This window comes from Oryx dammah, unplaced genomic scaffold, assembly GCF_014754425.2.
Source record: "Oryx dammah isolate SB20612 unplaced genomic scaffold, SCBI_Odam_1.1 HiC_scaffold_25, whole genome shotgun sequence".
NCBI classification, from domain to species: Eukaryota; Metazoa; Chordata; class Mammalia; order Artiodactyla; family Bovidae; genus Oryx; species Oryx dammah.
This window is the reverse complement of record NW_024070209.1, coordinates 96,492,302-96,519,314: the sequence shown is the minus strand read 5'-3', so window position 1 is coordinate 96,519,314 and position 27,013 is coordinate 96,492,302. Positions and strand designations below refer to the sequence as shown.

The 27,013-nt window shown below is 43.2% G+C and overlaps 1 protein-coding gene across 1 annotated transcript; it reads right to left on the bottom strand.

Annotated features, from left to right (window-relative positions):
• On the bottom strand, positions 1 to 26,717 carry ZBTB34 (zinc finger and BTB domain containing 34). Its single transcript, XM_040225150.1, has 2 exons — positions 26,515 to 26,717; positions 1 to 6,562 (listed from the first exon to the last, which is right to left on the bottom strand). The coding sequence occupies exon 2, from the start codon at positions 6,550 to 6,552 to the stop codon at positions 5,032 to 5,034; it is 1,521 nt and encodes a 506-aa protein (XP_040081084.1). The 5' UTR covers positions 6,553 to 6,562; positions 26,515 to 26,717; the 3' UTR covers positions 1 to 5,031.
• Positions 26,718 to 27,013: the final 296 nt, after the last annotated feature.

Here is a 27,013-nt window from a genome sequence, read left to right as displayed (position 1 = left end):
TTTGCTCTAGCAGCATTTTTATTTACAAACAGCAATTTCCATTGACTTTATACCATAAAAAAGCCATTTACAAGCAAGAAACAAGAGTTCAGAACAAAATTAAGCAGCACTGAAATATTCAATGTCACAAATCTAAAACAAAATGAATACAAGAGTAAAATATCATTTGAATAAATAGTCTTAAATTCATGCTATAAAATAATCCTTAATGGCAAGTTACGAGTTGATACAGCATCCGCTTAGCTAGCTTCATTTACTTCATATGGCGATGAAGTGTGGAGTTGTGAGGTTACCAGTTTATATTGCAAGATAATGACACTGTGTTAAGTCATTCAAATTGCTCAACCATTTATAACGGAAAAAAATGTTAGCCCTACTAATCAAAGTGGTGAGAGAGATGGTTTTCACATTAGAAAAATGGTCATTCTTGAACAAACCCATATGCTTACCTCTTACTAGAGTCAGGGCAGCAACCAAAGGCTTGGGCAGCAAGTCCAAAGGTTGAATTCACAGCATACTTGTCACTAAGGGGCAGCAAGAGGTCTGTTTACTGAATCTGCTGCAAGGCTTACTCCAGGACTTGATCGAGAACTACACCAGCCCTGTCTGTGCCAGACCCAAGGGAACGAGAGAGAAAAGGGTCTCTTGTGGGCCAAGGAGTCAAGCACTGGGCAGAAACAGTGCAGAGACTCTGGCACTTACTGAAAAGACGTGTGTGACGTGTGACAACCGTTACAAATTTCGAACAATGTGAATGACTCTTCTGAACTTTCAGTTCAGTTGCACTGAGTAATATGAAATCTATGATTTATGAACTAGATAGTTTCATATAAAGAATTTACATAATTCCCCAATACTTTCATATATAAAATTTAATAAATAACCCTGACCAGTCTAGAAGCACCATTCAAGGGGCATGTGCCCTTGGAAAATAGTTTAGGTGTTGCATATTTGAGTCCCTTTCAGTGGAGGCTTCACAGGAAACCATTACAGAATTTTAACAATAATGACGACAACAATAACAACAACAACAAAAAGAACAAAACAGAAAGTCACAGTAACTAATGGAAACATCATTAAAATAAAATACACTGATTTCTTTAAAGTAAAGCTCGTTCACATAGGTGATTTCCCCCGTCCCAGCCCGTTTTGTGTTCCTGCAAACTCTTCCTAGAGGCTATAAAACAAAAGTAAAAACAAAACCACACACAAAAATATGCAGGCCTATGGTCTGGGCTAAGGGACAAATAAAGACTTGGTTATATAACTGCTATCACTAGAAAAGACATCTAGTCATGCTCTGGAAGATTTAGAAGTTATCAATTTAGCTCTACAGTATATTCTGCTTAACAGTGAACCGACAGTATCCTTTCTGCTTTTTTTTTTTTTTTAAAGCAACAACAAAAAACAAAACTGCGAAGGCAGAGCCAATTGGGAGGTTCTCCACTGTCCCCAAAATTAACTTGACTTCATATACTGTATTTACAAATATCATTTCTAAATGTATTTACAGCTTTAGTAGAAATTAGAGGGTAGAGAACTGATTAGAATGAAAATAACTGTTTAAAACCACAAACATTAGTAAAAGTAGAAAATTCTTTGTTTTCACAGTTTGTAAGAACAGGTTAAACACCTCTAGAAAAGGACGCTGTCACTGTCTTCACATTGTCTGTGTGTTAGAAAAGGTAGCTCAAGAAGAGACTCAATTATGAACGAACCTATATGGATTCAGGATATATTTTACTGTAAAAGACTTCTTCACATATCACTTTTGTCTTAACTGTTTTTGCATTTGTTATAAGTGAAACATCTAACCTAAAACTGTACAGAAATAGGGACTTTGCTTTCAAAAACAAAAAAAAAAAGAGTCGCTCTAAAGAGTTACACAGCGGACTTCGTCTGTGGAGACGTGAAGTGAACTTCGGGGAGAGAATGTTTCTGTTGTGTGGTCACGTTAATCCTCCTGGCACATCCTCATGTGACAAGGCACAATTAATTGCTGCTGCCCGATCTGAACGGAGATAAGCTTTCACTGGCCGTGCACACTGAGGAGCACGGCGCCCAGCTCTGCGCTGGCCTGCGCGCGGCCTCCCGCGAAGCCCTGTGGAACCTTACAGTACTGGGTTATGGCTTGAGAATTCATTCTGAGCACTGCTAGCAGTGGAGAAGGTAAAGTGTTAGCAACATGAATGGGAGCAAGTGGAACTTGCAAAATGTGGAATCATTACTCCAGAGAAACGCAATCAATTTTTCTGCCCCTTAACAGTCCCATTACAATGTCTGAACCTGAACTGTACAATCAAAGCAATGTAGATTTTTTTTTTTTTTTGTCAAAGACAATTTTGGATAAGTCACTCTTTGGTAAACTCAAACCAGTTAAACAAATTTACACACACGAAGAACTCCATGTACATAAGGTTAAGACGGACACGGTGACAAGAACCAGGACGTTGGAGGCGCTTGCCCCAAGTGCCTTCCCTCCTCACTTGTCTCGTGTATCACAGAATGCTCTGGAGACCTCTCAGGAGGAAGGCCCCAAGCCTGAGTGAAAAGGAGGTTCCTTCCCTGAGCCTGACCTCTCGTGTCCTCGATTTGGGTGTTTCTTGTCACAAACTTTAATTTGTATCACAACACAAATTTTTTGCATTTAATTCTTTGAAGGAAAAAAAAAAATCAAAACCAAACTTGTAAGGAAAAAAAAATTACAAACATTTACCTGAAACCCCAGAACATATTTAAGTGGGTAAACACTGGGGGTCCAGCCTCCCCTCGAGGCACAGGGCTTTGATAGGAGTTGAACAAGTGCTTCAGGGAGAGAACAGGCCCCGGACTTAGGCAGTCTGACAGGAAAAGGCATACTATATACCCGGTTAGCAGAAGCCGCTCCTCGAGCAGCAGGACTCGCGTGTGTCTGGACGTACTAACACTGATGTGGAGCGTGGTGGCTCACGCCGTGTGCACAGACCCCCTGTGCTGAAGAGATGCTACTGCACAGCTACCACCCCAGGGGGGCGGTCACACACAAGGGCCTGAATGATTTTTTTCCCCCAGAACCAAAAACCAAACCAAAACAAAAATCCCCAAACACTCCCCCACCCCAACTCCATTCTTGGTATTTTAAGAGCCAAAAAAGCATGGGAAACCGGCAAACATCTATTTCTGTATTCCTTTTAACTCCTTGCTTCTGAGGTTTCACTTTTGGGTTTTTTTTCCTCTTAGGGGGTTTGTGCTATTCTCCTAGGGAGACACACTGGTTGTGAGTTTTAGGGCCAAGGTTCTCAAAGTAGAAGAGTCTGGAGTGCTGATCTCTTACCACCGGCCCATGGCACAAACTCAACACTAAATTGCTCACATTACTCTCTGCTAGAGTATATAGTACCAGAGCAATCTTATAGAGCCTGTTTTGTATACCAGAAACACATGGGTGAACAAAATATAAAACTCAAGACATTTCCTCAAGCACTAATAAAAGATTATCCAAATAGGACTCAGTTTTTTTTTTTTTTTTTAAATACAGTAATGTGTTTGCCAGCACATGCTTTTGAGGTCTTTTTTTCAAGCTATAAACTCAGGAGAGGAAAAAAAAAATTGTAATTCACTTTTACCATTACATTTCACATTTTCTACAACTATACTGACCTAAAAGATACATAACATAAAAAATAGCACCACGTGACCAAAAAATGGTGACACAGAGAGATTTGGTGACACACAGAGTAAATTAGAGGGCTTTTTACTGTTGGTTTCTTTAAGCAGGAAACACTGAGAGTGGGGGAGCCAATGAGGCTCTTGTCAGCACACACAATACCAAGATAGATATATTGCTTGCAATTCCCATAGAGTATATCTTTACAAAAAGTACAAATTCCAAGTTCTGCAGTTTCCCTGGGAACTGCATGTAGAAAAAGTTGCTGTGCACCTGAACTGGCTGTTTGAAAAGAGAAAGAAGGTTTAAAGAAAAAAACAAAAACAAAAAACCACAACACTGCTTGGAGAATTTTGTAGACAGAACTACAAATTCCTTTCCTTTACTGCGAGTACTAACTCACGGTAGAGTGATTCGATTTAGTTACCTGGTGTGTGTGTTTCTACAGTACGGAATGAAGGTAGATTCAGAGGCCAGTAAAAACATTGAAAACCACTGCTCCTTTGGGGTTGGCTAATATAACACTACAATATGTAAAAAGGTCAGCACCACGGGTCATCCAGCTTACCTAACTGGACAACTAACAAAAATTCCAAATGGTTTCCAACTAGAGTTGAATACGTTTTATGGCATTTGGTTTCTGTGTTTGTTATGAAGCAGAGCTATGAACACTGTGATTTGCTTTGCTTGCTTTTGGACACAATGATTAACATATGTATGAATACCTATTAACATTCTTTCATAAGGGAAATAAAGGGGCAAAACCCTAACATATTAGGTAGGGACGAGACAGAGTCCAAAGCCCTGTTCACATTGTATTAAATTATATATTCCTCTTACATTCACCTCAACCAGAATAAAATCAAATTTGAGAATGTATATATACTATATATATAATAATCGCTTTATTATATATATATATAAATTGTCTAACTACCCCCTAAAAGTAATTTTAAATTAGAAAAGGTTACCCATTTGTATCAGCTGACGGCATCCCAGTCTCTCTCCATGGAAATGCACTGGCGCCAGGGCACACAATGAGAGAGTAAGCCTCTTGGCAGAGACGGAGGGTCGACCAGTTGGCACAGCTAAATCACTGGCAGATTTTGGATGAAGAGTTCGGCCAAAGAGGAATACTGTCAGCCTGTTTTCCCTGGATACATTGCCCTTCATGCTTTGAGCTCCTTGGGGGAGGGAGGGATGGGGGTGGGAAAGGATAAACACCATGGAGTGTTCCTTCCAGAAACCTTAGAAAAACTGCCAAGAGACCAAGAGATTTCCAGATGGTTGGGAAAACCAAAGATGACAACAAAGCAAATCACAAATAGGCATTGATGAATGTGCTTTGCGTGGGTGCACTTTTTTTTTTTTTTTTTTTTACCATCTTAATCAGGAGCATCGGACACCGTGTGAATTTCCATCCGGGAATCCAGGGCCATCTCTGAGGCCGAGGCATCGTTTTCTAGTTTCTGTTCCGCATACACGTCTGTTCTCTCGGGGGATTCCATGCGACTGCGGACTTCTGCCACGCCGGGGTGGTTTTTCCGCAGGTGCTGGTTGAGGGTGCCTTGGAAAGGGAAGCACTTCCCGCAGATCTCACAGCGGAACGGCTTGTCGTCGGTATGGCCCCGGATGTGGTACTCCAACTGGTCCTTCCGCGTGTACTTCTTCCCGCAGAACTTGCACACAAAGGGCGTGATTCCCATGTGGAGTCGCATGTGCCTGTCAAGACTTCCCTTCTGGTTGAAGGACTTGCCGCAGTAGATGCAGATCAACCTCTCGTTGTACGGGTACCAGTGACCTCGCGCGCTCCTCTCCCGGGGGCTGCTCTCGAAGCCCGGGTTATTCACCACGGCCTCGCTGTCAGAACCCTGCACCAGGCCCTGCAGATCACTGTGCAGGTGGACGGACAGGGCCCGCTTCTGGCGGGCCCGTCCTCCTCGGAAACAGCTCAGCATGGATCTGGAGGGGCTGGAGTTACTCAAACTTCCGAACGCCTCAGATACACCACCGGCCGGCTGTGAGGCCGCCTGGCAGTAGGAATAGGCGTGCTGGAGCACAGAACCATAGGAACCCACGTTCACGGCTACGACTTGCTCCCCATCAACCATCTCGGTGTGGTACCCGTCGTCTCCCAGGGACGAGCTGTCCGAACAGCTGGGCCGGTCGGACTTCTCCATCTTCACTTTCACCTCGGCGATCTGGCTCTCCCTCCCCAGCAGGTCCCCTTGCTCATGGTCCCCTTCGATTTGGATCTCGTACTCGGAGACGCTCCCACTGCTCCCTCGGTCCGAGTGCCCTTCCTCCTGTAAACGGCTGCTGCGCAGAGCTTTGCTGGGTGTGGTCTCCATCCGCAGATCGCTGCTTGTGGTGGGCTGCCGTACCTGAGAGCAGTATGGCGGGGAGATCTCCACCGGGTTGGCAAAAAAGCTGCTGTCTTTCACTCCGTTGCGGCTCTCCGGGGTCTCTTCCGCGCCGACGGTCACCGAGTCCACATCTCCCACACTGATTTTTGAATGGATGCTCTCTAGGATCTGCGTGCACTTGTCAATGACACACTGCATCTGAAGAAAGCTAGCTGCCGTCAGAAAACTGACAACATCTTTCAGCTGCAAGGACATTCTTCCAGTGTAACAAAATGAAAGCAACTGTTCAAACACATTGGGGTTTTTAATCACTGATATTGACAAGCCACTCATGGTACTTAGTGCTGAATGGTCCCGGAAGTAGGGGGAGCTGGCCGCGAGGACGGCTTTGTGGGCTCGGAATGGCTGACCCTGAATGTGGACAATGATGTCACATAGTTTTCCTTGCAGGCGGAGTTCGTTTAGCTGGCTCAGGACGGTGCTGCTGTACTCGGGCACATCAAACTGAATAAAACTGCTGCTGTCCATTTCTACTGACATGAAGCGTAATCTGAGGAGAGAGAGAGTTTCGTAATTCACCAGTGACTCCTCACTTAAGTACAAGCCATATAAACACAACCGTGCAAAAAAGACCACCACCGCCATCACTGTAGCTACTGTACATCTTAGGGTATGCCCGAGCAATTTTCCTCTTACTTATTTTCAGTCCTTCATGTCTCGTTTAATTCACCTAAAGCTAAATAACTTAATGATCAATTAGCCTAGAGTCTTAGCTGCCTTTCATCTTGATTGAAGTAAAACATGTTACATATAGTAGGACCATCTTTGCTCTAATTGAGAACTTGGTATCCTTTTGAGAAACATATTTTTCCATTTCACCTACCTTTGAGGAGTTGAAGTACTCTGTAAAAGATAAGTAAATTCATTTTTTAAAATGTTCTGCTTTACGTGCATACTTTCAACTGGTGTTTTTCAAGTATATGGCACACCGGACACCCTGAATGGAGCATAAGCCCTTTTCAGTTTAGAATTTGAGTTGCTGTCTTGATGTACATTTCTCCCCCTTCGGTTCTACACACCTTTATCTCCTTTGGGGTCAGTAATTCATAGAGCAATGCTCGATCTCTTTCAGTGAAGAGGTTTTAGAGGGTAGGAGCAAGACTGATGGACATACCAGGAGTGTATCATCCTCTGCCGGTGCTTATGACGTTAACTAGCCCCCTGCCTAGAATCCACAGCTCTGATTACTCAAAACTACAGAAGGTGTAGACCTCAGGCTGCATTCTCTGACCACAACCAAATTAGATCTGACATTTATATTTCTGTTTTTAAAGCCCAATCAATAGGAATTTAAACACCTCCTGAATAAGTACTGAATCAAAGAGAAAAATCAATAAGGAATAAAGCTGTTTAGAAAATAAGAAAACTCGCATCAAATCTGCAGTAAGAAGGGTTTAGGAATGAAATTTATTTATATGTCCAACTTAGTTGACAATGCATCCAAAAAGAAATGGATAGATATGTGATAAAGCAAACAGAGCAAAATGTTAACAAGTGTGGCATCTAGATTCAGTATACAGTTGTTTGTTGTATAATAAAATTCAACTTTTCTGTATGCTTGAAATTTTTCACAATGAAATGCTCGGGTTCTCAAATAACAAATTTTAACAGGCAATATCAATGCCTTAAAACACTTTTATCATTGAATAACAAAAATAAATAAAATCACTTAAGAGGTTAGAAAAGGAACAATAACTCAAATCCAAAGAAAACAAAAAATATAGAAGAGTATTTAATCACAAAGTTTTAAATTTTAAGATAAGACAATGTGCAACTAAATTTAAGACTCCTTCAGAAAAAGATCCATCAGTGTGATAAATCACATTAGAATAGTTTTTAATCACATCAGAATTTGTTAAAACATTTTAGAGAGGAATCCTGTGCCCTTATTTATTCTAGATTTATGATTGAAATCAATCTGAAATCTGAGTGGCATAAATATATTTTTAGGATAACAAAAATTGGCAGGATTAAATTAAAAAGAAACAGAAGTGCTAAAGCACAAATGACCTTCAGGCCATTCACACTGTTCTAGATGCATGCGCAAACAGGTAAAGCATCTCTGTTCATATGGCATATATCTGCTACCAGGAAATTGCAAACAGCATAAAGACGACTGTCAACTTTACCTCAGTAAAGAGACTTCACTAAATAGACTTTCTTTAATATGCTAAAGGAAATATTAGCAAAAATAACTCATTAAAGGACTAATATATTATGATCAAGTGTAAGGATGGCTCTCTGTAGTCGCTAAGTCGCGTCCGAGTCTCGCGACTCCATGGACTGCAGCCTGCCACGCTCCTTGTCCATGGAGTTCTCCAGGCAAAAATACTGGAGTGAGTTGCCATTTCCTTCTCCAAGGATGGCTATATATTATGAAGTATACAAATATAATTTACAATCTCAATAAGTCAAAGGTGAAAAACCATATGGCCGTATCAATTCTATACTAAATATGCATTTTACAAAGTTAAGGAAAGTTAAGTTACTTTCAAAGTAAGGAACAGAATACTCAATAAGCTAGTAAGGCCAGAACAATATTTTCTTAATATAATAAACAGTGTCTACTGCAAACCAATGGCAACATCACCTTGAAAAAGGAAACACATCTGCATTTCCCAAAATGTATTTAGTAGAACAGAAGCCCCAAGCTCACCATCAGGACTTCCTAGGACTTAAAAATATTAGCATAATAACCCATCTGCAAAGTCCTATGGACAAGAATTCTATTCAACTCAGCAGTTTGCAAACTTATTTAACCATGAAGCTCTTCTCTCAAGGTACACATATTAATATTCCAAAGAATCAGTGTTCCCGGGCACACATTCTGGTAAACACTTTTGTAGAATTCCCGTTAATGCCTGCAAAGCTAGAAGGTTGTTTACCCACTACTTCTTTTACCTAACATTGTTCTTAACGTTCCAGGCAAAGCAACAAGAGAAAACTAAGACATATAGCCTTTAGAAAAGAGGAGGTGAAATTACTTTTCAAGGGAGATACGATCATTTACACAGAAAATACAAAAAGAACTGCTTGAAAAAAAATCTGTTAGAATCAGGATCTAATAACAGGAGGATTCCAAAAATTATTGTTCATAAAAAACCAGTTAGGTAAGCTAATGACAAGTTACAACCAACAACAGTAACAGAAACTATAGAACACTTGGGGGATAAGCAAAAAATAGGATCTACAAGAAGAAAACTCTAACTCAAATAAGACAAAAACACATACAAATGAAGACACACATACGCTTCTGGCAGGAAGACTTGATACCGTGAAGATGACCACATTTCCTGTAAGTTAGTTTATAAATATAATGCAGTTCAATGGGGCATTTTATTAGAAATCTGACAAAATGATTTTTTTTTTATTTTTTTTTTTGAAAATTCTTCTTTCTTGAGCTTTTTTTTTTTTAACATTTGACAAAATGATTTTAAAATTCATCTAGAACATTGCTGTCCAAGAGAAATATACTGTAAGCCATGTGTAATGTTTTCTAGCAGTTAACATTGTTTAAAAGTAAAAATATAAACTTTAAACCATTTTTTAAACCCAATATAGCTAATACATTACCATTTTAAGATCAACATTAGAAAGTTATTCATGAGATATCTTATATTCTTGTTTCTACACTAAGTCTTTTTTTTTTTTTTCCATTTTATTGATTAGGAAACTGAGATACAAGAGAAGGGTCTTACTCAAGGTTACATGGGTATTTCTACAACACTCTTAGAATTTCATATCTGTCATACTAAGTCGTTGAAGCATGATGTATATTTTATATTTATAGCACATCTCAATTTGGAATAACTACATTTCAAGTGCTCAATAGCCATAAGTGGGCAGTGGCTACCATATTGGGCAACAAAGATCTAGAAGAATAAATACTGAAAAAATTATAGAAAAAAAAAAACTGCAGCCAAACACGCAGATGTCAAAATGGATGAGTAAGCTACAATTCATTCATTTTGTAAATATACACTGAGTGTATGTATTTATACACTGTACAAAAGTATGCTTGGCACTAGGGACCCAGGTGAGCTTCAATTCTTTTGTTGTAAACTGTGGTAAGAGCTGTAAGATCTTTCATAATGGAGGACAGAAGGATGAGACCTCAGCTGAGACCTCAAGGAAGAGTAAAAGTTAGCCAGATATTGGGGGAGCTGCAGGGAAATGTTCCAGTCTTCCAGACAGAGGGAGTCACATGCACAAAGGCTGAGAGGCTGAGTAGGGAAGGAAGGAAATGCTGGAGTACTGTGGCACAGCTAGGACAAGGAGCAAGGGCAGAGAACACGTGAGGCGGCCAAGGCAGGCAGAAATCAGATGGGCAGGATGGGCCTTCAGGGGCCATTTTCAATCAGTGACAGAGGAAGATTTCTGGAAATAGATGCTGCTTGGATAATATGAATAAATAATAATAAAGTCAGATCCCTTCTTCACAACACACTCAAAAATAACTTTGAGAAGGCGTTTCTGAGCACACAAAGACAGATATCACAAGAAAGGAAGATTTAACTATTTAAGTATAATAAAAACTTCTTTACATCTAAAAAATATATTTGTATCATAAAAAAGAGATAGATTATGAAAAGTATACAACATCCATGGCAGAGAATTATAAAACTCTTACAAATTAGTAACAGCCAAATAGGACAACTGAAAAGTGAGCAAAGAATATGAACAGATGCTTAAAAAAAATTAAAATAGCCTTTAAATGTGGGGATAAAATGCTTAACAACTTCATCAGTAAGCCAAAATATAAAAATTAACACAAGACACAATTCTTTCTCAAACTGCCCAGGCTTTTAAAAGCGCGACTCAGTAGGCAGTGACTATTGGAAGAGGGATGCTCTCATATACTCTGGTAAGCAAATAAAACAAATGCCTTAAAATGGGAATTTCTCTCGACTTAGCATTCTGTACCATAAAAAAAAGTCATGAATAAAGACAAAAATTTACTCATAACTACATTCAATTACAAAGCAAATAATGGAAACAACCTGAATAAACGTTCAACAATAAGGGGATTATTAAAGTGCGACACACCTATATACCAGATACCAAGTTACTACTAAAATGATGTTAAAGAAGAATACAGAGTTCCACAAAATACAAGTACTATGAGGGTAGGAATTTTTATCTGTTATATTAACCATCTGCCAGATAATTGCCTGGCACATGGTGAGTAGTCAGTAAAAACGTGCTGAATAAATACATAGTCACACAGCAAAAAATCAGATCAACTGCAAATGAACAGGAAGGATTTTCATGGGTGATGGAAATGGTCTAAAACTAAATTATGATGACAGTCTGACGACTTTACTTAAAAAGTCACTGAACCGTATACTTAAGATGGGCGTTTTTATATGTAAGTTATACCTTGACAAAGCTGTTAGAAAAATCAGGTGATCACAGAATATAAAGAAGGATATTTCTAAAAGTATGTATTTATAAATATTAAATAAACATAGATAATATTAAAGAATATATACAAAACGTTTACATTAATGAAACAGTAAAGATGTTTTAACTTTCTTTGTATTTTTCTGTATGATCCAAACTTCTATAGTGAACATGCATTTCTTGGAATGACATATATATACATATATACATTAAAATCCCAACTAGATGATAATTTGACAGACACTGGAATATAAAATGGTACAAACACTATGAAGGGCATTTCAATAGTATCCAGCAAAATTACAAATGATACCCCAGGACTGAGCAATTTTAGCTCTAGGAATTCATTACAGCATAGTTCATGATAAAAGACTGGAAACAAACTAAATTCTAATCAAGAGGAGCCTGGCTAATAAACTATGATATGTCCACACTAAAGACTACTCTACAACCAAAAAAATAAGGAAGCTCTTTTCATACTGTTATGAAACAATCACTATAATATATTGCTGAATGAAAAAATCAGATGCAGAGCAGTATATATGATACTCTATTTGTACAAAGCAAAGTGAAAACACATATATCTGTGTCAACATATACGAGCACCATATTTCTGGAATGATGTACAAAAACAAACAGCCTATTGGGAGGGAGAAATAACAGAGTAGCTGAGAGACCCATTAGCTTTCAGTGAATCATTTTAGACTCTTAAAATTTCTGAGCCATGTGGATGTATTACTTATTTAAAACAGGTAACATTAAAAAAAAATTTAAGGCACTTCATCTAGTTTTTTAAAAAATAAGGTCATAATATATTCATTGGAAGAATTTGGATTCAGATGTGGATTCAAACGATGCTGGATTTCCATTTATAAAACCTTGGGCAAGGTACTTTATAACTTTTCCAAGTCTCAGTTTAGTTTTGTTTTTTTTTAATGGTAATAGTCTTTGCCTCATGGGTTGTTATGAGAAAACATGTAAGAAGCAATCTGTACAATGGATGCCTGGCACATGGCAATCAGTGTTGTTAGCTACTGAGACTTTATTTAGGGGACAGGATGGTGTAACAAGGAGAACTGGTTTTGAAATTAGACTTGTCTATGAATCCTGGCTGTGCTACTTTCTAATAAAAATAACAACAATGAACGTTTAAATAATTACGTGGCCTTAGACAAATCTGTTTTTGCCTGGAAAATCCACGGACGGAGGAGCCTGGTAGGCTGCATGCAGTCCATGGGGTCACGAAGAGTCGAACACGACTGAGCGACTTCACTTTCACTTTTCTCTTTCATGCACTGGAGAAGGAAATGGCACCCCACTCCAGTGTTCTTGCCTGGAGAATCCCAGGGACGGGGGAGCCTAGTGGGCTGCTGTCTATGGGGTCGCACAGAGTCGGACATGACTGAAGCGACTTAGCAGCAGCAGACAAATCAGTTAACTTTGATCTCTGTATGAAAAGGTTGTGGAAGAACTATTACCCAACACGACTGATGTAAAACTGAATGAAGGAAATTCATGCAATGAATGAATATAATAGCTTAGGTATAAGAAGTGCCTATCTCATGCTAAACATCTTACATATGTTAACTTCTCTTATCAATCTGAGGGGAATACTATGTTGCCATTTGATAGATGAAAAAACTGAAGAAAAGAAGTTAAGACACTTGCCAAAGGTCCCAGTGCTAACGGATGAACTTAGTCTGGAGCCAGAGGTCAGGCTCATGACTACACCAGACTGCCTTCTAGAAACACACCCACTGCCTGGCACCTGCCAAGTGGTCAAATGTTACCTATTCATTACAGCGTTTTCAGGACACACAAGGGTGTGTAAACAGTGACTTTTGGAATTAAAGGGCAAAAGGAAGGCGGGTTCAGGTTTTTAAAAGGTACAGCGTCCTGAGCAAAAAACAGTAGAAAAAGGAAAACAAAAAAGCATTTCTGAAATAGTCTAAAAGTGAAAACAGTTCCACAATGAGGCTTCTTCCTCCTCTATGTGGCTTTTTATCTTCTTCTCAGAAAGCAGAGAACTGCACTTGAAAGAAAATCACTGAAGAGAAAAATGAAAAGACCACGATTAACACCTAAGAGAGGAATTCCATTTTTCTGCAAAATGAGAAAGGAAGTGCTCCACTCTCCTCTCCTTGACACTGACACCCCCTTTCAGCTGTGACAAGGAGATTCATAGAGTCTAGCCTCCAGCTGCTAACAAGCCAACACTCGAGGGAGAAGATTCTCAGAGACTGACACACACGGAAATTACGGGGAATTTAAGTCCTGGTCACATTACCAGGTTAAAGGGAGCAAAGGCGTAACTAATCACAAGTCTACACCCAGGCCTAACTTATCAGGTCCAGTGGTCTGGAAGTAAAGGAAGTCAGAACCTCTTAGGGAGACATCAGATTCAAGCAGAACCCTCCATACTCCTCTGTATCCTCTGTATCCGCCATTTCCCAGCGTGGGCTAATCACTGGTTCCTCGGGGTCTTGACCTCTCCTGTGAATGGAATGACAGCAGGCCCACACCTAAGTCAGATCACCGTTTAATTTTATCTTTAAAGTAACATATATGCATATGGTCAAACTTCAAACTACAGGACAGAAAAAATGTAAAGTGGGTATCTTCATTCTCCTCTGGTCTCTTCTTCTAAAGATAGTCACTGGGCAGTATTTGTGGGTATTCTTTCAGAGAAAACTATAAACACATGTCATCATAAACTGTCCTGTACGCTGCTTTTTAACAATGTATTTAAGGGGCTACCCTGGTGGTCCAGTGGTTAAGAATCTGCCTTCCAATGCAGGGGATGCAGGTTCAATCCCCGATTGGGGAACTGAGGTCCCACGTGCTACAGGATCACCGAAGCCCACGCACCACAACTACTGAGCCCGAGTGCCCTGGAGCCCGTGCTCAGCAACAGGAAAAAGGCCACGGCGCCACAACGAAGACCCAACGCAGCCAAAAAAAAAGGATCTAATACTCCTTAAAATCCTTCCACGGCAGCGCAAGTTCATTTACTTCATCCTCTCTTCTGATTCCTTCCTATTCCATGGATAGCTGTGTCTCCACGTGCCCAGCCAATCCCCAGGTGATGCCCAAAGCAAGAAACCACTCCAACGGTCACAGCATTTCCTCCTAGCAGAGGGACTGCTGCTGCGTTAGTTTCACATCCATCGATGATGCCAACTCGTCTCCCAGGAGGTAGCAGCGACTGTCCTTTCACCAACAGCACATGAAAAGCTTGTAGCCCCGTAACCTCCAACAATGAGTATCGAACTTTCTCACTTTTGCCACACTGACAGGTTACAAGTGGTATCTCATTATGCTGTGACTTAGTTATAAATGAGGTAGGTCATCTATTCTGGTGTTCAATGGCAATTTGTCTGTTTGTCTTTCAGCTGCCTACTCATCTCCTTTGCCCATATCTGACTCTTTTATTGAATTGTCAGAGTTCTTTGCAAATTAAGAAAATTAGCCTTCTGTCAAACATGCTGCAAGTATTAGATTTAATTGCAATCACTAAATGGCATACTGACTGGGAATTTAAATTATTTTTCTACATTTATAGGAAATATTCAATTTCAATCTTCTACATGCACATAACCAAAGGGAATTCAAAGATAAATTAGAGTCCCAGCCTTGTAGTTTGTTACAGGCTTACTGCAGATTCCTCCCAACTCCGAGAGATAGGGGAATGGAATTCATTTTTGATAATGCAGAAAAGTGATTTATATTGCTTTTTCATTTAGACTAAGTTGGCAGCTGCTACAGAAAACAATAATGAATTTGATTATTCCACTCACCAAATACATCAGAATCAGTATTCTTCTCTCAGCAGATTTATCACAGCTCTTTCTGTCCCATTACAGTTCAGTTGCTCAGTCATGTCTGACTCTTTGCGACCCCATGGACTGCAGCACACTAGGCCTCCTGGTCCATCACCAACTCCCAGAGCCTACTCAAACTCATGTCCATTGAGTCAATGATGCCATCCAACCATCTCATCCTCTGTCGTCCCCTTCTCCTCTCACCTTCAATCTTTCCCAGGATCAGGGTCTTTTCCAACGAGTTGGTTCTTTGCATCAGTTGGCCAAAGTATTGGAATTTCAGCTTCAGCATCAGGCTTTCCATCAGTCCTGAATATTTACGACTGATTTCCTTTAGGATTAACTAGTTGGATCTCCTTGCAGTCCAAGGGACTCTCAAGAGTCTTCAACAACACAGTTCAAAGGCATCAATTCTTCGGCGCTCAGCTTTCTTTATAGTTCAACTCTCACATCCATACATGACAAAACCACCCCCAATTAGATATTTACGCTGCTATATTTTAATTAAAAAACAAATATATATAAACTGGATATTTTTTCTTAAATACCATGAACACTTATTTTAACAATTATACTTTGGATAAGAATGTGAAATACTTCTTTTTTAAAATATACCTGAAGAGGATATTAGTTAAAATGGTCTGCTGGGAAGTTCAAAATTGTCAGCTCCTCTATTCCTTCATAACCCTCTTCTGCTCATTTAACTAATGGACACACAAACCTTTCTGCTCTCCAGTTTCCTTCACTGGAATCCTTTCACACCTCTGGAGGCAGCTCTCACCTTGCACACAGCCCCTGCCACAGTCAGCTGAGGAGACTCTGCCATTACTGGTCCAAACAGTGGGTTCTGGGAAGGATGCGGGCAGCCTTGCCATCCATCCAACCACCCCCACACCAGCCTTGGCAACTGTAAAAGGGAATCCCTGCCATCTTCCACCACACTTCTGAGCCTCCCCTCGATACCTGGGAAAGCCTGTTACCACCATTATCAATAACCAATGTTTACTGAACGTTCCATACAAGCTGAGCAAGTTTTAAAGGCCTTTCTGAATCATCTTGACCTTGCACGAAAAGGCAGGTACTATCACCCTCACTTGAGAGGTGAGGAAACTGAGGCTCCAAGAGGCTAACTTTTTCAGGACTGTAGCAAAGTCTGGCCATCTAGAGCCCCTACACAATAATCCCTTATTCTTGTTTGATTTGCCCAAGGTAACAGCAGGACCACTCAGGGAGGTAGGGGAGTTGAGAAAAAGGCAGGAGGAAAAGAAAGCTTGACCTAGCTTACACTCCTGCCCAAGGGTGGTGGCCAGAGAAAGGGACTGTGACAAGTGACAAATATCCTCCCACTGCTGCCCAGGGCTCTGACTCCTTCCTCTGTGAGGAGGAGGGAGGTGGAGAAGGCAAAGGGGCGCATTTCAGTAACACCCGCCAAACTTACAAGCGCACACACCCTGTGAGTGAGCAGCCTTAGTTCCAGGAATTTACGACAGCACCCTCTTTCAAGATCAAAATCTCCCTCTTTTCTGGATCAAAGCCACGAGTAGAAGGAAGGGCCCTGAGCAGAAAAAAAGTCCCAGGTGGCCCTCCAGCTGCGGTATATTATGCCCTCCACACTCACAGCTTTTACTCCCTCTTCCCCATCAGAGCCCTGCACCCTGGCTGATTTTAACCTGCTTTAAATAAACAGCTATCTTTATATGCTAAAGCCTCTGTTCATTAGAACCCACGGATCTCGGGCTCAAGTAAGCGGTCCTTCTGGTATTCCAGGGTGAAAGTCACAGAGAGCACATGCTGCCAAGAAGACACAAGTTCAGCCCAAGTTCAAGAGAATCCAAAGCAGCACTGAGAGTGGAGTTTAAAAAGCAAGAGCAGGGACTTCCCTGGTGGTCCAGTGGTTAGAAATCCGCCTTCCAATGCAGGGGACACAGGTTTGATCGTGGCTGGAGCACTAAGATCTCACATGCCACAGGCAGCTAAGCCAGAGCCACGAACTACTGAGCCCACAAGCTCTGGAGCCTGCACTCCACCACTAGAGAAGCCTGTGTGCTGCCACTAAGACCTGGTGCAGCCAAATAAATAAACATTTTTAAAAAAAGAAAAGCAGAAGCAGAGTGTGAGGGGCTACCCAGGACTGACCAAGTAGTGAGGAAGCCAGCTCTGAAAGCACTGAGGAAGCAGCAAGGCCAGCGCAGACCAGAACCACGCGGGGCCAAGAGTGAGCAAGCTCGGAAGAGCATGGCCACAGGCTGGAGAGCTAGGACAGACTGGATAGCCAGAGAAGGGAGGCCACTCACTCGGCGAGGCAGTGTGGGCACAAGCCACAGGGGAGAGGTGCTGGCCCATCAATTACCATACAAGTCAGCCAGGGAGACCCGACCGACAGGCTTGAAGTAAAAGGTGAAGGAGAGGGATCCTAGAAATAAATGTGCACGCACGCTCTGAAAAGAAAACAAAAATCTGATGCAAGACCATATGACAACAAGGCTTAGCGAGTAAAGCTGCCTGAAATCTCTTCGAGCTCCCACCCAAAAAAGGAACATATGACCACACCCAGGCATCAGGACAAGAGGCTGTTCTGAAATGTTACAAACAAGCGAATGACACCGCCTAATCAAGAGCCCAAAGCGCACTAGGAATACACACATTTTACCTGAAGGAGCTTTAAAAAAAGCCACTTCGCAAAGACAGGGAAACCGGCTGACCATAATCTAATAGACACAGCTGACCCTGGGAAGGGTGGACAGACACCCGCTCATCACCACTCTGCTCCTCCCTGCAGCCTGCTCCATCCACTGAGTGTGAGCGAATGAGGCGAAAGGGCCATGAGTGCGCTTCTCTGTGATCACGACAGGCTCACATAAAACGCCTGATTCATGGAAAATACAGCTCCCCAAGTTTTCAAAGGTACTGCATCCTTACCCATTTCTTAGAAACCACTACCACTGAGCGACTTCACTTTCACTTTTCACTTTCATGCATTGGAGAAGGAAATGGCAACCCACTCCAGTGTTCTTGCCTGGAGAATCCAAGGGACGGGGGAGCCTGGTGGGCTGCCGTCTATGGGGCTGCACAGAGTCAGACAAGACTGAAGTGACTTAGCAGCAGCAGGGCACGTGAGAAGGGCCCTATTATTTCCATTTAATGTTATTACAGTCTTATGACAACATTTTTTTAAACTTATTTCGTATTGGGGTGCAGCCAATTAACAATGTTGTAAGTTTCAGTTGAACAGCAAAGGGACTCAGTCATACATACACATGTATCCATTCTCCCTCAAACTCCCCTCCCATCCAGGCTGCCACATAACACTGAGCAGAGTTCCCTGTGCTACGCAGTAGGTCCCTGTTGGTTATCCATTTTAAATACTGCAGTGTGTACATGTCCAGCCCAAACTCCTTAACTATCCTTTCCCCTCCCCTCCCCACCACCCCCAGTATGACAGTATTTTTTTAAAGATGTGACTACCACCAAAAAATAACTAAATGAAAAGCATGGGTGAGTTTATTTATAATAAAGACATAGAGGCCTTTGCAAGCATGACATAAATCCCAGAAGCAACAAAGACAAGCACAAATACATCTGACAACATAGAAATATATGATAACCCCCCTCCCCATCAAAACCAAAAGATAAATGATGTTTTGAGGGAAAGTACATGCACCTTTGACAAAGGGCTACTTTCCAAATTCCTTAATTTATATTATAACTCAAACAGATTTGGGCTCACACAGATAGTCCTACAGAAGAAGGGGCAAAAGACATGAACAGTTCAGAGAAAAAGTGATCAAAAAACATATGAAAAGATATTTAGCTTTATTCATGATCGAGAAATGTGAATTACAAAAAGAAAAAATGACATACCATTCCTAGCCCATCAGACCTGCACACATTGTTAAATGCGTGACAACTATACTCCAATAAAAATTAATTTTAAAAAGGTGTGCAGGTGTAACCCTTAGGGATAATCTGGTAACATCGATCAAGATGTAAAAAGCATTTACTAGTTCGTCCACAATTAACTACTAAGAATTAAGCCTACAAATACACAGTTCTTACAATAGCATATTACGATATATGAAACAAGGATGTCTGCTGAGCATTTTTATTCACTATAGCAAAAAAAGGAGAGGGGAAATGAGCTCAAAATTCATGGAGAAAAGACTGGTTCAAAAAAACAAAAACCCAATCAACAATGCAACACTACCCAGATATTAAGAATAGACAAGACCTCCCTGGAGGTTCAGTGATTAAGACTCCTCACTCTCATTACAGGCAGCATGGGTTCGATCCTTGGTTGGGGAAGATCCCACATGCCAGAAAAAAAAAAAAAAAGGAGGAGACAGATCTGTATCCTTCGACCTGAAAAGGAGTTCTAATATTTAGCCAGAACAGTGGATGTGGGAGTTGGAACATAAAGAAGGCTGAGCACCGAAGGATGGATGCTTTCCAACTGTGGTGCTGGAGAAGACTCTTGAGAGTCCCTTGGACTGCAAGGAGATCAAACCAGTCAATCCTAAAGGAAATCAACCCTGAATATTCTTTGGAGGAACTGATCCTGAAGCTGAAGTTCCAACACTTAGACTACCGGACGCAAAGAGCCGACTCCTTGGAAAAGACCCTGACACTGGGAAAGATTGAAGGCAGGAGGAGAAGAGGATGACAGAGAATGAGACGGTTGGATGGCATCACCGATTCAATGGACATGAGTTTGAGCGAACTCTGGGAGATGGTGAAGGACATGGAAGCCTGGCGTGCTGCAGTCCATGGGGGTCGCAAAGAATTAGACACGACTGAGCAACTGAACAACAAGATATAAAAAAATATGTCTGTACATATCTGATTTCCTTCACATACTTTTCTTAAAAGAACAAGTATGTGCTGTTGTAGCGATTTTGGAAAGAATTGCATGAAACCACTGATGTTGGTGACTTTTGGGAATGAGGACTACAGACTGGGAAGAAGAAAGGGGAACAGACTTTTATACTTCTTTGAATTTTTTATCATATAGCTCTATTAGTCTCACTAAAAGTTTTTTTTAAGCTATGTTATAGGATTCTACCTAAAAAGATGTAATTTTTAAAACCAAAGAATCTAGAGAAAGACAGGCTGCAAATGGATAATTACTGTATCAAGCAGACAATTACAGAGGCAGAAACAAAGAACTGAGAGAGCAATGACAAGACTGATTACTTTTGACCAAAGAAAAATCTTTAATCCAACAGAACAAAGAAAAACTTCATGGCGGAAGCAATATTTGAACAGGACTTTGCATTTCAAATGGAACAGGAAGAAGACTCCAGGCAGAAGTCTGGGAGAATCAAAGAACAGCGGGGCAAAAATGTATGGTGTCTGGGGCAGTGGCCAGGCAGGCCCCAGGTACAAGGAGTGACCAGGAAAAGAGGAATGCCACGGTGGGAACACGGACATCCTTGAATACCAGACTGGAAATCTCAAACTGGATCCTGGTGCCTGCCAATTTGAACACGAGTCCAAAGAAGGACTCAACAAGACTTGGAGACGGAGGTACGCTATCCACTTTGGAAGGCAAGTTAGCTCCGCCTCAGACAAGCTGCATTTAGGCTGCCCTCTGGGCAACTGAACAGAGTTGGCCAATAAACCATTTGGGAGTAAACAAAAACTGTAGTACCCAAGGACCCACGTGCTGACATGTGGTTACTCAGAGAAAACAGACAAGACAGTTGAGAACAGATATGCTCCTACTGTAACACGGTATCTCACGAAAGAGGAAACATCCACGTCTAGTCCTCCCTTCAACACACCGTTTCACTGAACTAGCACAATTCTGCGTCATGCCTTTTGTTAGGCTGTGAGGGCTTCCCTGGTGGCTCAGACGGTAAAGCGTCTGCCTGGAATGCGGGAGACCTGGGTTCAATCCCTGGGTCGGGAAGATCCCCTGGAGAAGGAACTGGCAACCCACTCCAGTACTCTTGCCTGGAGAATCCCATGGAGGGAGGAGCCTGGTAGGCTACAGTCCATGGGGCTGCGAAGAGTCAGACACGACTGAGTGACTTCACTTCACTTCAAGGAAACTGAGCAATGAAAACCAGAACCTAGACGAGTGCCATCTTCCCACAGTGCTAACCCATTCCAAAGAGAACCTAAAGATAAGAAAAGACACTTGCATGTCCCCTGGGCAAAATACCCACAGGAGTCTTGAAATCCCCTCAACAAAATCCTTGGGTAAAGTCCAGGAACTGTTTCCCCATAATGACAACCTGAGCAAAAGTACAAGTGTAAAACCTAAGCAATTGAGGTGTGCTGATTTCTGAGCCGGCTGTGCTGCTGAGTGCATGCCCCCGGGGGTGAGCTCTCTGCGGGCAGTGACTGGGTGCCCAGAGTCTAGCAGAGAGAGGCCCTCAGCAACCCCAACCAAGCTAGTGGCTCAGTTTTCAACTTTTCCTGCTGAACACCCAAGAGATGTAGGATCATCTCACCAGCAGGAAAAATCTAGCAAGGTAGTTCACTCCCATCTTTTGCTTCACTTCGTTTAAAAATACCCGGTGACACTTCCAAGAAAGGAAAGCAAGGTTACAAATTTGGAAGTTGTTTAAGGCACCAGGAGGCACCCATTATTCTGCATCAAGATGCTCATGATTCCAAACCCAGATTCGCACCTGCTGGCTTCAGTCACTTGCTGATACTGGAGACACAACTCACGCTAGACTTCATCAGGCACTGAAGACCCTGAAGATCCCTAGTTTTCATTCTTAAACAAAAAGTCATTAAAAAGACTGCAGATGGGAGCACTGGGGACAACAGGCGTGGAAACGGCAGTAACAACGCTATAAAAATAACTTTGCTAGGTATTTCTGCCTGGGTCTAGGTCAAAACTAAAATTGAGCTGTCATGAATTACAATCTAATCCTTCAGAAAGTAGCAGCCGAAAAACACCAGGCCTGCCTGAAACATTGTGGTGCTGCTGAAACCCAACGCAAGAAAAAAAAATAAATAAAATGGCATTCCGTGATGGATATTCATGAAGCACTCATCCTAATTTAAAAGAAAACAAGTCTAGAGTTCTTACTGCATTAATTCATGTGAGCCTGAAAGAACATTTTTATCCAAACTGTGAGATTTCCTACCAAGGCGCTAACATTCTCCAAGTCTGCTCAGCTACACTAATTCTGAGAGCGCAGTGTGGTTTGACAGTGGGGATTGTCTTTCAGTCAGTACAAAACATCAGAAGCTTCTTCTGAGCTTTCCAAGCAGGGTAGGAATGCATTCTTTAACCTGACTGGCAATAACAGTTACTGAGCTCCACCTGTGTACAGTACGCTAAATAAGCTCTACTTGCTCACCGAATCTTCATGACAACACCATGAGACAGACACTGCAGCTGCACCCATTCTACAGATGGAAAAAAACTCAGAGAAACTGAGACCCTCTCCCAATTCATCCCAACTCACTAATGGCTGAGCCAAGATTTGAACCTAGATTTGACAGTCTCCAAAACCAGGATTCTTCCCTCCTATCAGAGTAAGACTTTAATCCAGGCACAGTGGTGAGAATTAGGGGTTTTATTGGTGCTAGAGCCTTACTGATCACCTTTGAGTGGAAAAAAAAAAAAAATTCTCACTTAAGGGTGTATCATTACACCATTACACCAACACAGTAATAATTAAGGGGTTACAACTTCTTGTACTTTGCAGCCATTTCTCTGCATAAAGTCCATTCTTTTTACTTCTATGAAGCGGGCAATTAGATGTTTAAAATCCTATCATGAAATAGAAAGATAAAGGAATAAATTTCAGTTAAAGGAATAAATAAGGAACTTCCCTGGTTGTCCAGTGGTTAAGAATACGCCTTGCAATGCAGTGAAATGTGGGTTCGACCCCTGGTCCAGGAAAATCCCACATGCCGCAGGGCAACTAAGCCCACGCACGGCAAATACCGAACCGGAGCTCTACAGACCTCATCACAACTAGAGAGAAGCCCGAGCTCCACAACGAAGATCCCCATGCCACAATTAAGACCTGATGCAGCCAAATAAATAAAATTAGAAAAGGAAAACGAATAACTATGCTTTCTTGGGGCAAAGAACCCAATCAAGACAAAGAGTTGCATCTTATCTGCACACTGCTGGCATGTCAAGGGGCACTGGACCTGGGAAATAGATTAAGTCCGAACCTCTTATGCTGAAAGGATTAGAAAAGTTCACCTTGAGTTGCTTTCTTCCATGAGGTTGTCCATGCCATCAATACAACCAGAAAATAACCATTCGAAATTAAACTGACTTCAGTTGGTGAGCTTCACTAAGTTAAATTCAGCACTTTGTCAGCTACAAAACATTAAATGGACACAATCAAGAAGTCTGAAAAACATGAAGCAGAATTCACACGAGAAAGATGAAAATTAATCGGAATAAAACATAATGATGCATTCCAGACTCGTGATACAGACATTTTTGACAACTGCTTCAGCTGGAAGGTAGAATGAGGATCCAGAGACACACAGAAACCCAGAGCTCGGTAGACACACCGAGGTTGAGCAACTTGGCATGTCCCCACCTTGACACATTTACACCTCACAATAATGACGACGATGATGAAAACTTACTAAGCGGTTACCAAGTGCTATGAACTTGGCCACCTCCTTCACATACTTTTCTTCTTCATTTCAAAATCCACAGAACCTTAGGAAATGGCTTTTATTATCCCCACACTACAAACGAGAAAACAAGAGTCAAAGACATTATATAAACGGTCCAAGCTCACATGGCTAGTAAGGAGCCCGGCTGGGATTCAAATCCAGGCCTGATGCCCAAGCTAATGTTCTTTCCCCACAACCTCCCACTGAAGAATTACACGACTTTTTCTTTTCCCATAATCAAGAGCAAATATTTTAATGTTTCAAAGATTCGTTTTACGTTATCTGCACTCAAAGAAGGAAAGCTGAAAACACCTGCCTTAAATAGCAGCATTAGACATCAATGACATATGACAGAGAAAACTGATAATAAAAGAGTCTCCTTTAAAAAGAGAGGGTTCAAAAAAATGTTTATGTCATTTACCAACAAAAACCATTAAGTGTTTACATACCTGTTACAAAAGTACAGCTACAATATTAGATAAGCATTAAGGCAAAACGCCCTCCAAAAACGCCCCTTCCAACTGGGACAAGAGCAAGTTCAATAACCAAGGAACAAGTGCTGAGTCCTGTGCTTTAGATTCTGAGTGCCACAAAGGCATGGATGGGGGTAGGGCGGTCAGGGAACACCCTCTGGAGGAAGTATATCTTCAGCAGGGGCTTGAAGGAAGTGAAATGGAGAATTTACACAGAGAAGAAAAAGGAGGCCGGTACTTCAGAAGGGGGAACTAGAGGAGCAAGGGCCTGGAGGCAGTCAGAGACTCTCTTCTGCAGGAGACAGACGACAGACAGGGAGGAGAAGCAGTGAATAAGGTCCAGGGAGGCAACCAGGGGCCAAACCAAGGAGAGCCTGGAAAAGGCGGGGTGGGCACTGACTGGACACAAAGTGGCAGGCAGAGGACTTTGAAAGTGGTATAAATACCATAGCCTTTTAGCTGATGTCCTGGCCCTGAGCCTCCCCTGCCCCTCCTTGCGAATGATCATGACCTCTAGTCTCTGGCCTCTCACCACTGACTTCAGCATGGTTTCAACTTTGGCCTAGTGCTCAAGTTCTTTCAGGAACCAGCCCAGACAATCTTTTCCTCTTATCCCTTCCTATATGCACCCTTCTCCACAAGGAGACTGGTCTATTCATTAACTCCATAGGATCACTGGACCTGACTCTTCTTTTCCTACTTGAGTCCTACTCACCCTTTAACAGCCAGCTCAAATGCCACCCCTCTCACTAAGCCTTCCCTGACCATTTGGCCTACAGTGACCTCCATCCCTCCTCCCTCTTAACTCTACAGCTCTCAGGCTTTTCTCATCAAATCAGTCACCTTTGCACAGGTAGAGTCTTTGCACCCAATGTAAAGCTGCTTGGAGACTGTAAGTGTGCCTCCACGACTTTACCCCACTACATGGAACAGCGTCTTGGCATTTAATAAGCAAACACTCAACTCTTTTTTTGACTTCCAACATTAAGTTTGGCATTAGCATAAAGGAAGGGTGGGGGAGGTGGGGGGACTTCTGAAGTCTGAGACCGGCTAAGAAGCTGTTGCAATAATCCAGATGTCAAGCAAAGAGGGCCTGACTAGGGAACAAAGGGAAAATGGGCAGATATAAACAACAAAAAATTTTGTGCGTGCAAAAACTCTGCAGGACGTGACTGACTCCTGCCAGGAACAAAAGCGAGGGATGAATTACGATAAGGCAAGGTTTAGAAAGGCTTCTTGGATTCATTTTAAAGACTTCTGAAACCAAGTATATTAAGTGGCTAAAAAGTCCAGATCTGCAAACTCTTCAGTGAAACTGCCCAGGATCTTGAACCAGGGACAGCCCTTCCAATTTCAGACATATATATACTGACAGAACTGGAAGCGTCTCTAGAGAGCTCATCTAAATACCCTCACTGATCAAAGTGGGAATCTGAGGTCCAACATGGAAGAGGCTTGCTGAAACCTCAAGCCTGAGACTCGCAGACTGTTGACGCCCCAAGGCACAAGCCGCCTAGCTTAGAAGGACACTGTAGACACCCCCAAGGCCAGCCCAGCCCTCCGTAATGGCAGGACCTTCCGAGGGCAAGAGTGACCATGGGGACGTCCAGGGCCAAGCACGACGCGCCGTCGCCTGTTTACCTGGAGAAAAGCGGTGGCATGGGGGCAGGGGCTTGGTTGCAGCCACCAGCAGGGCCGACCCCACGGCCCGGCACGGCTCTCCAGGGGACTTAACCATCCGGCCTCCCGGTACAAAGCGGGAGCGCCCCCCAGGTCCGAGGAGCCCGGAAGCAGGAGACCCAGAGACGCCCAGGGCGGAGGCTGGGGGAGTCCGGGGCAGCTGGCTGAGTGCGACCCTCAGCACCGCAAGCAGCGTCCCGACACCGGCGGCCAAAGCAGGGTTGGGCCGTCGGGGGCGCGCGCCTGGCCGGAGCAGGTGCCCGGGGCCTCCCGACCCCGCCCGGCCTCGGCTCCAGCCCGCGCCACCCGCCCACCCGCCGGACTGACCAGGCGCGGAGGCTCCAGCCCCGCCGCGCCCAGAGCGAGCCGGACAGCGGCCCGGGACTGCCTCCGACCCCGCCGGCTACGCCCGCGCCTCGCCTGCTGCCCGCTGCCCCCTCGCCGGCGCGCCTCACCTGCCGAGAGCGCCGCGCTCACATCGCCCGCCCGCGGCGCCCCCTCCGCCGCCGCCGGCGCCAGGCCCGTCCCCGCCGCTCCGGCTGCCGCCCCAGCCCGCGCCCCCCGCCCCCGGAAGCGCTTCCCGGCCCCGCCCCCTCGGCGCCGGCGCTTCCGGGCAAGCGCGGAGTCCGGTGCTGGGGACGCGGTCGGGGTCTCTCTCCGGGACTCCGGGTCCCGTATCCCGCCTGGGCCGCTTCCGGAGCCTCGCTGCGGACGAATGGGCGAGCGGCACCCTCGGTCCCGACTCCGGGAGAGGACCGGGGGATGGCAGCTCTCGGACCGCGACCTCCCCACCCGCCTTCTCCTCAGCGCCCCCTGCTGGCTGGAGGAGGGCTGCTCCGCGGGGCGCGCCCCGGGGCTCCCGGAGCGGAATGGGTGAGACAGCCAGGACCCTCGACCCACCACCGTCACCGGGGACTTGCGCCCACCCTCCGCTTCCGGATCCCACAGCCCTTA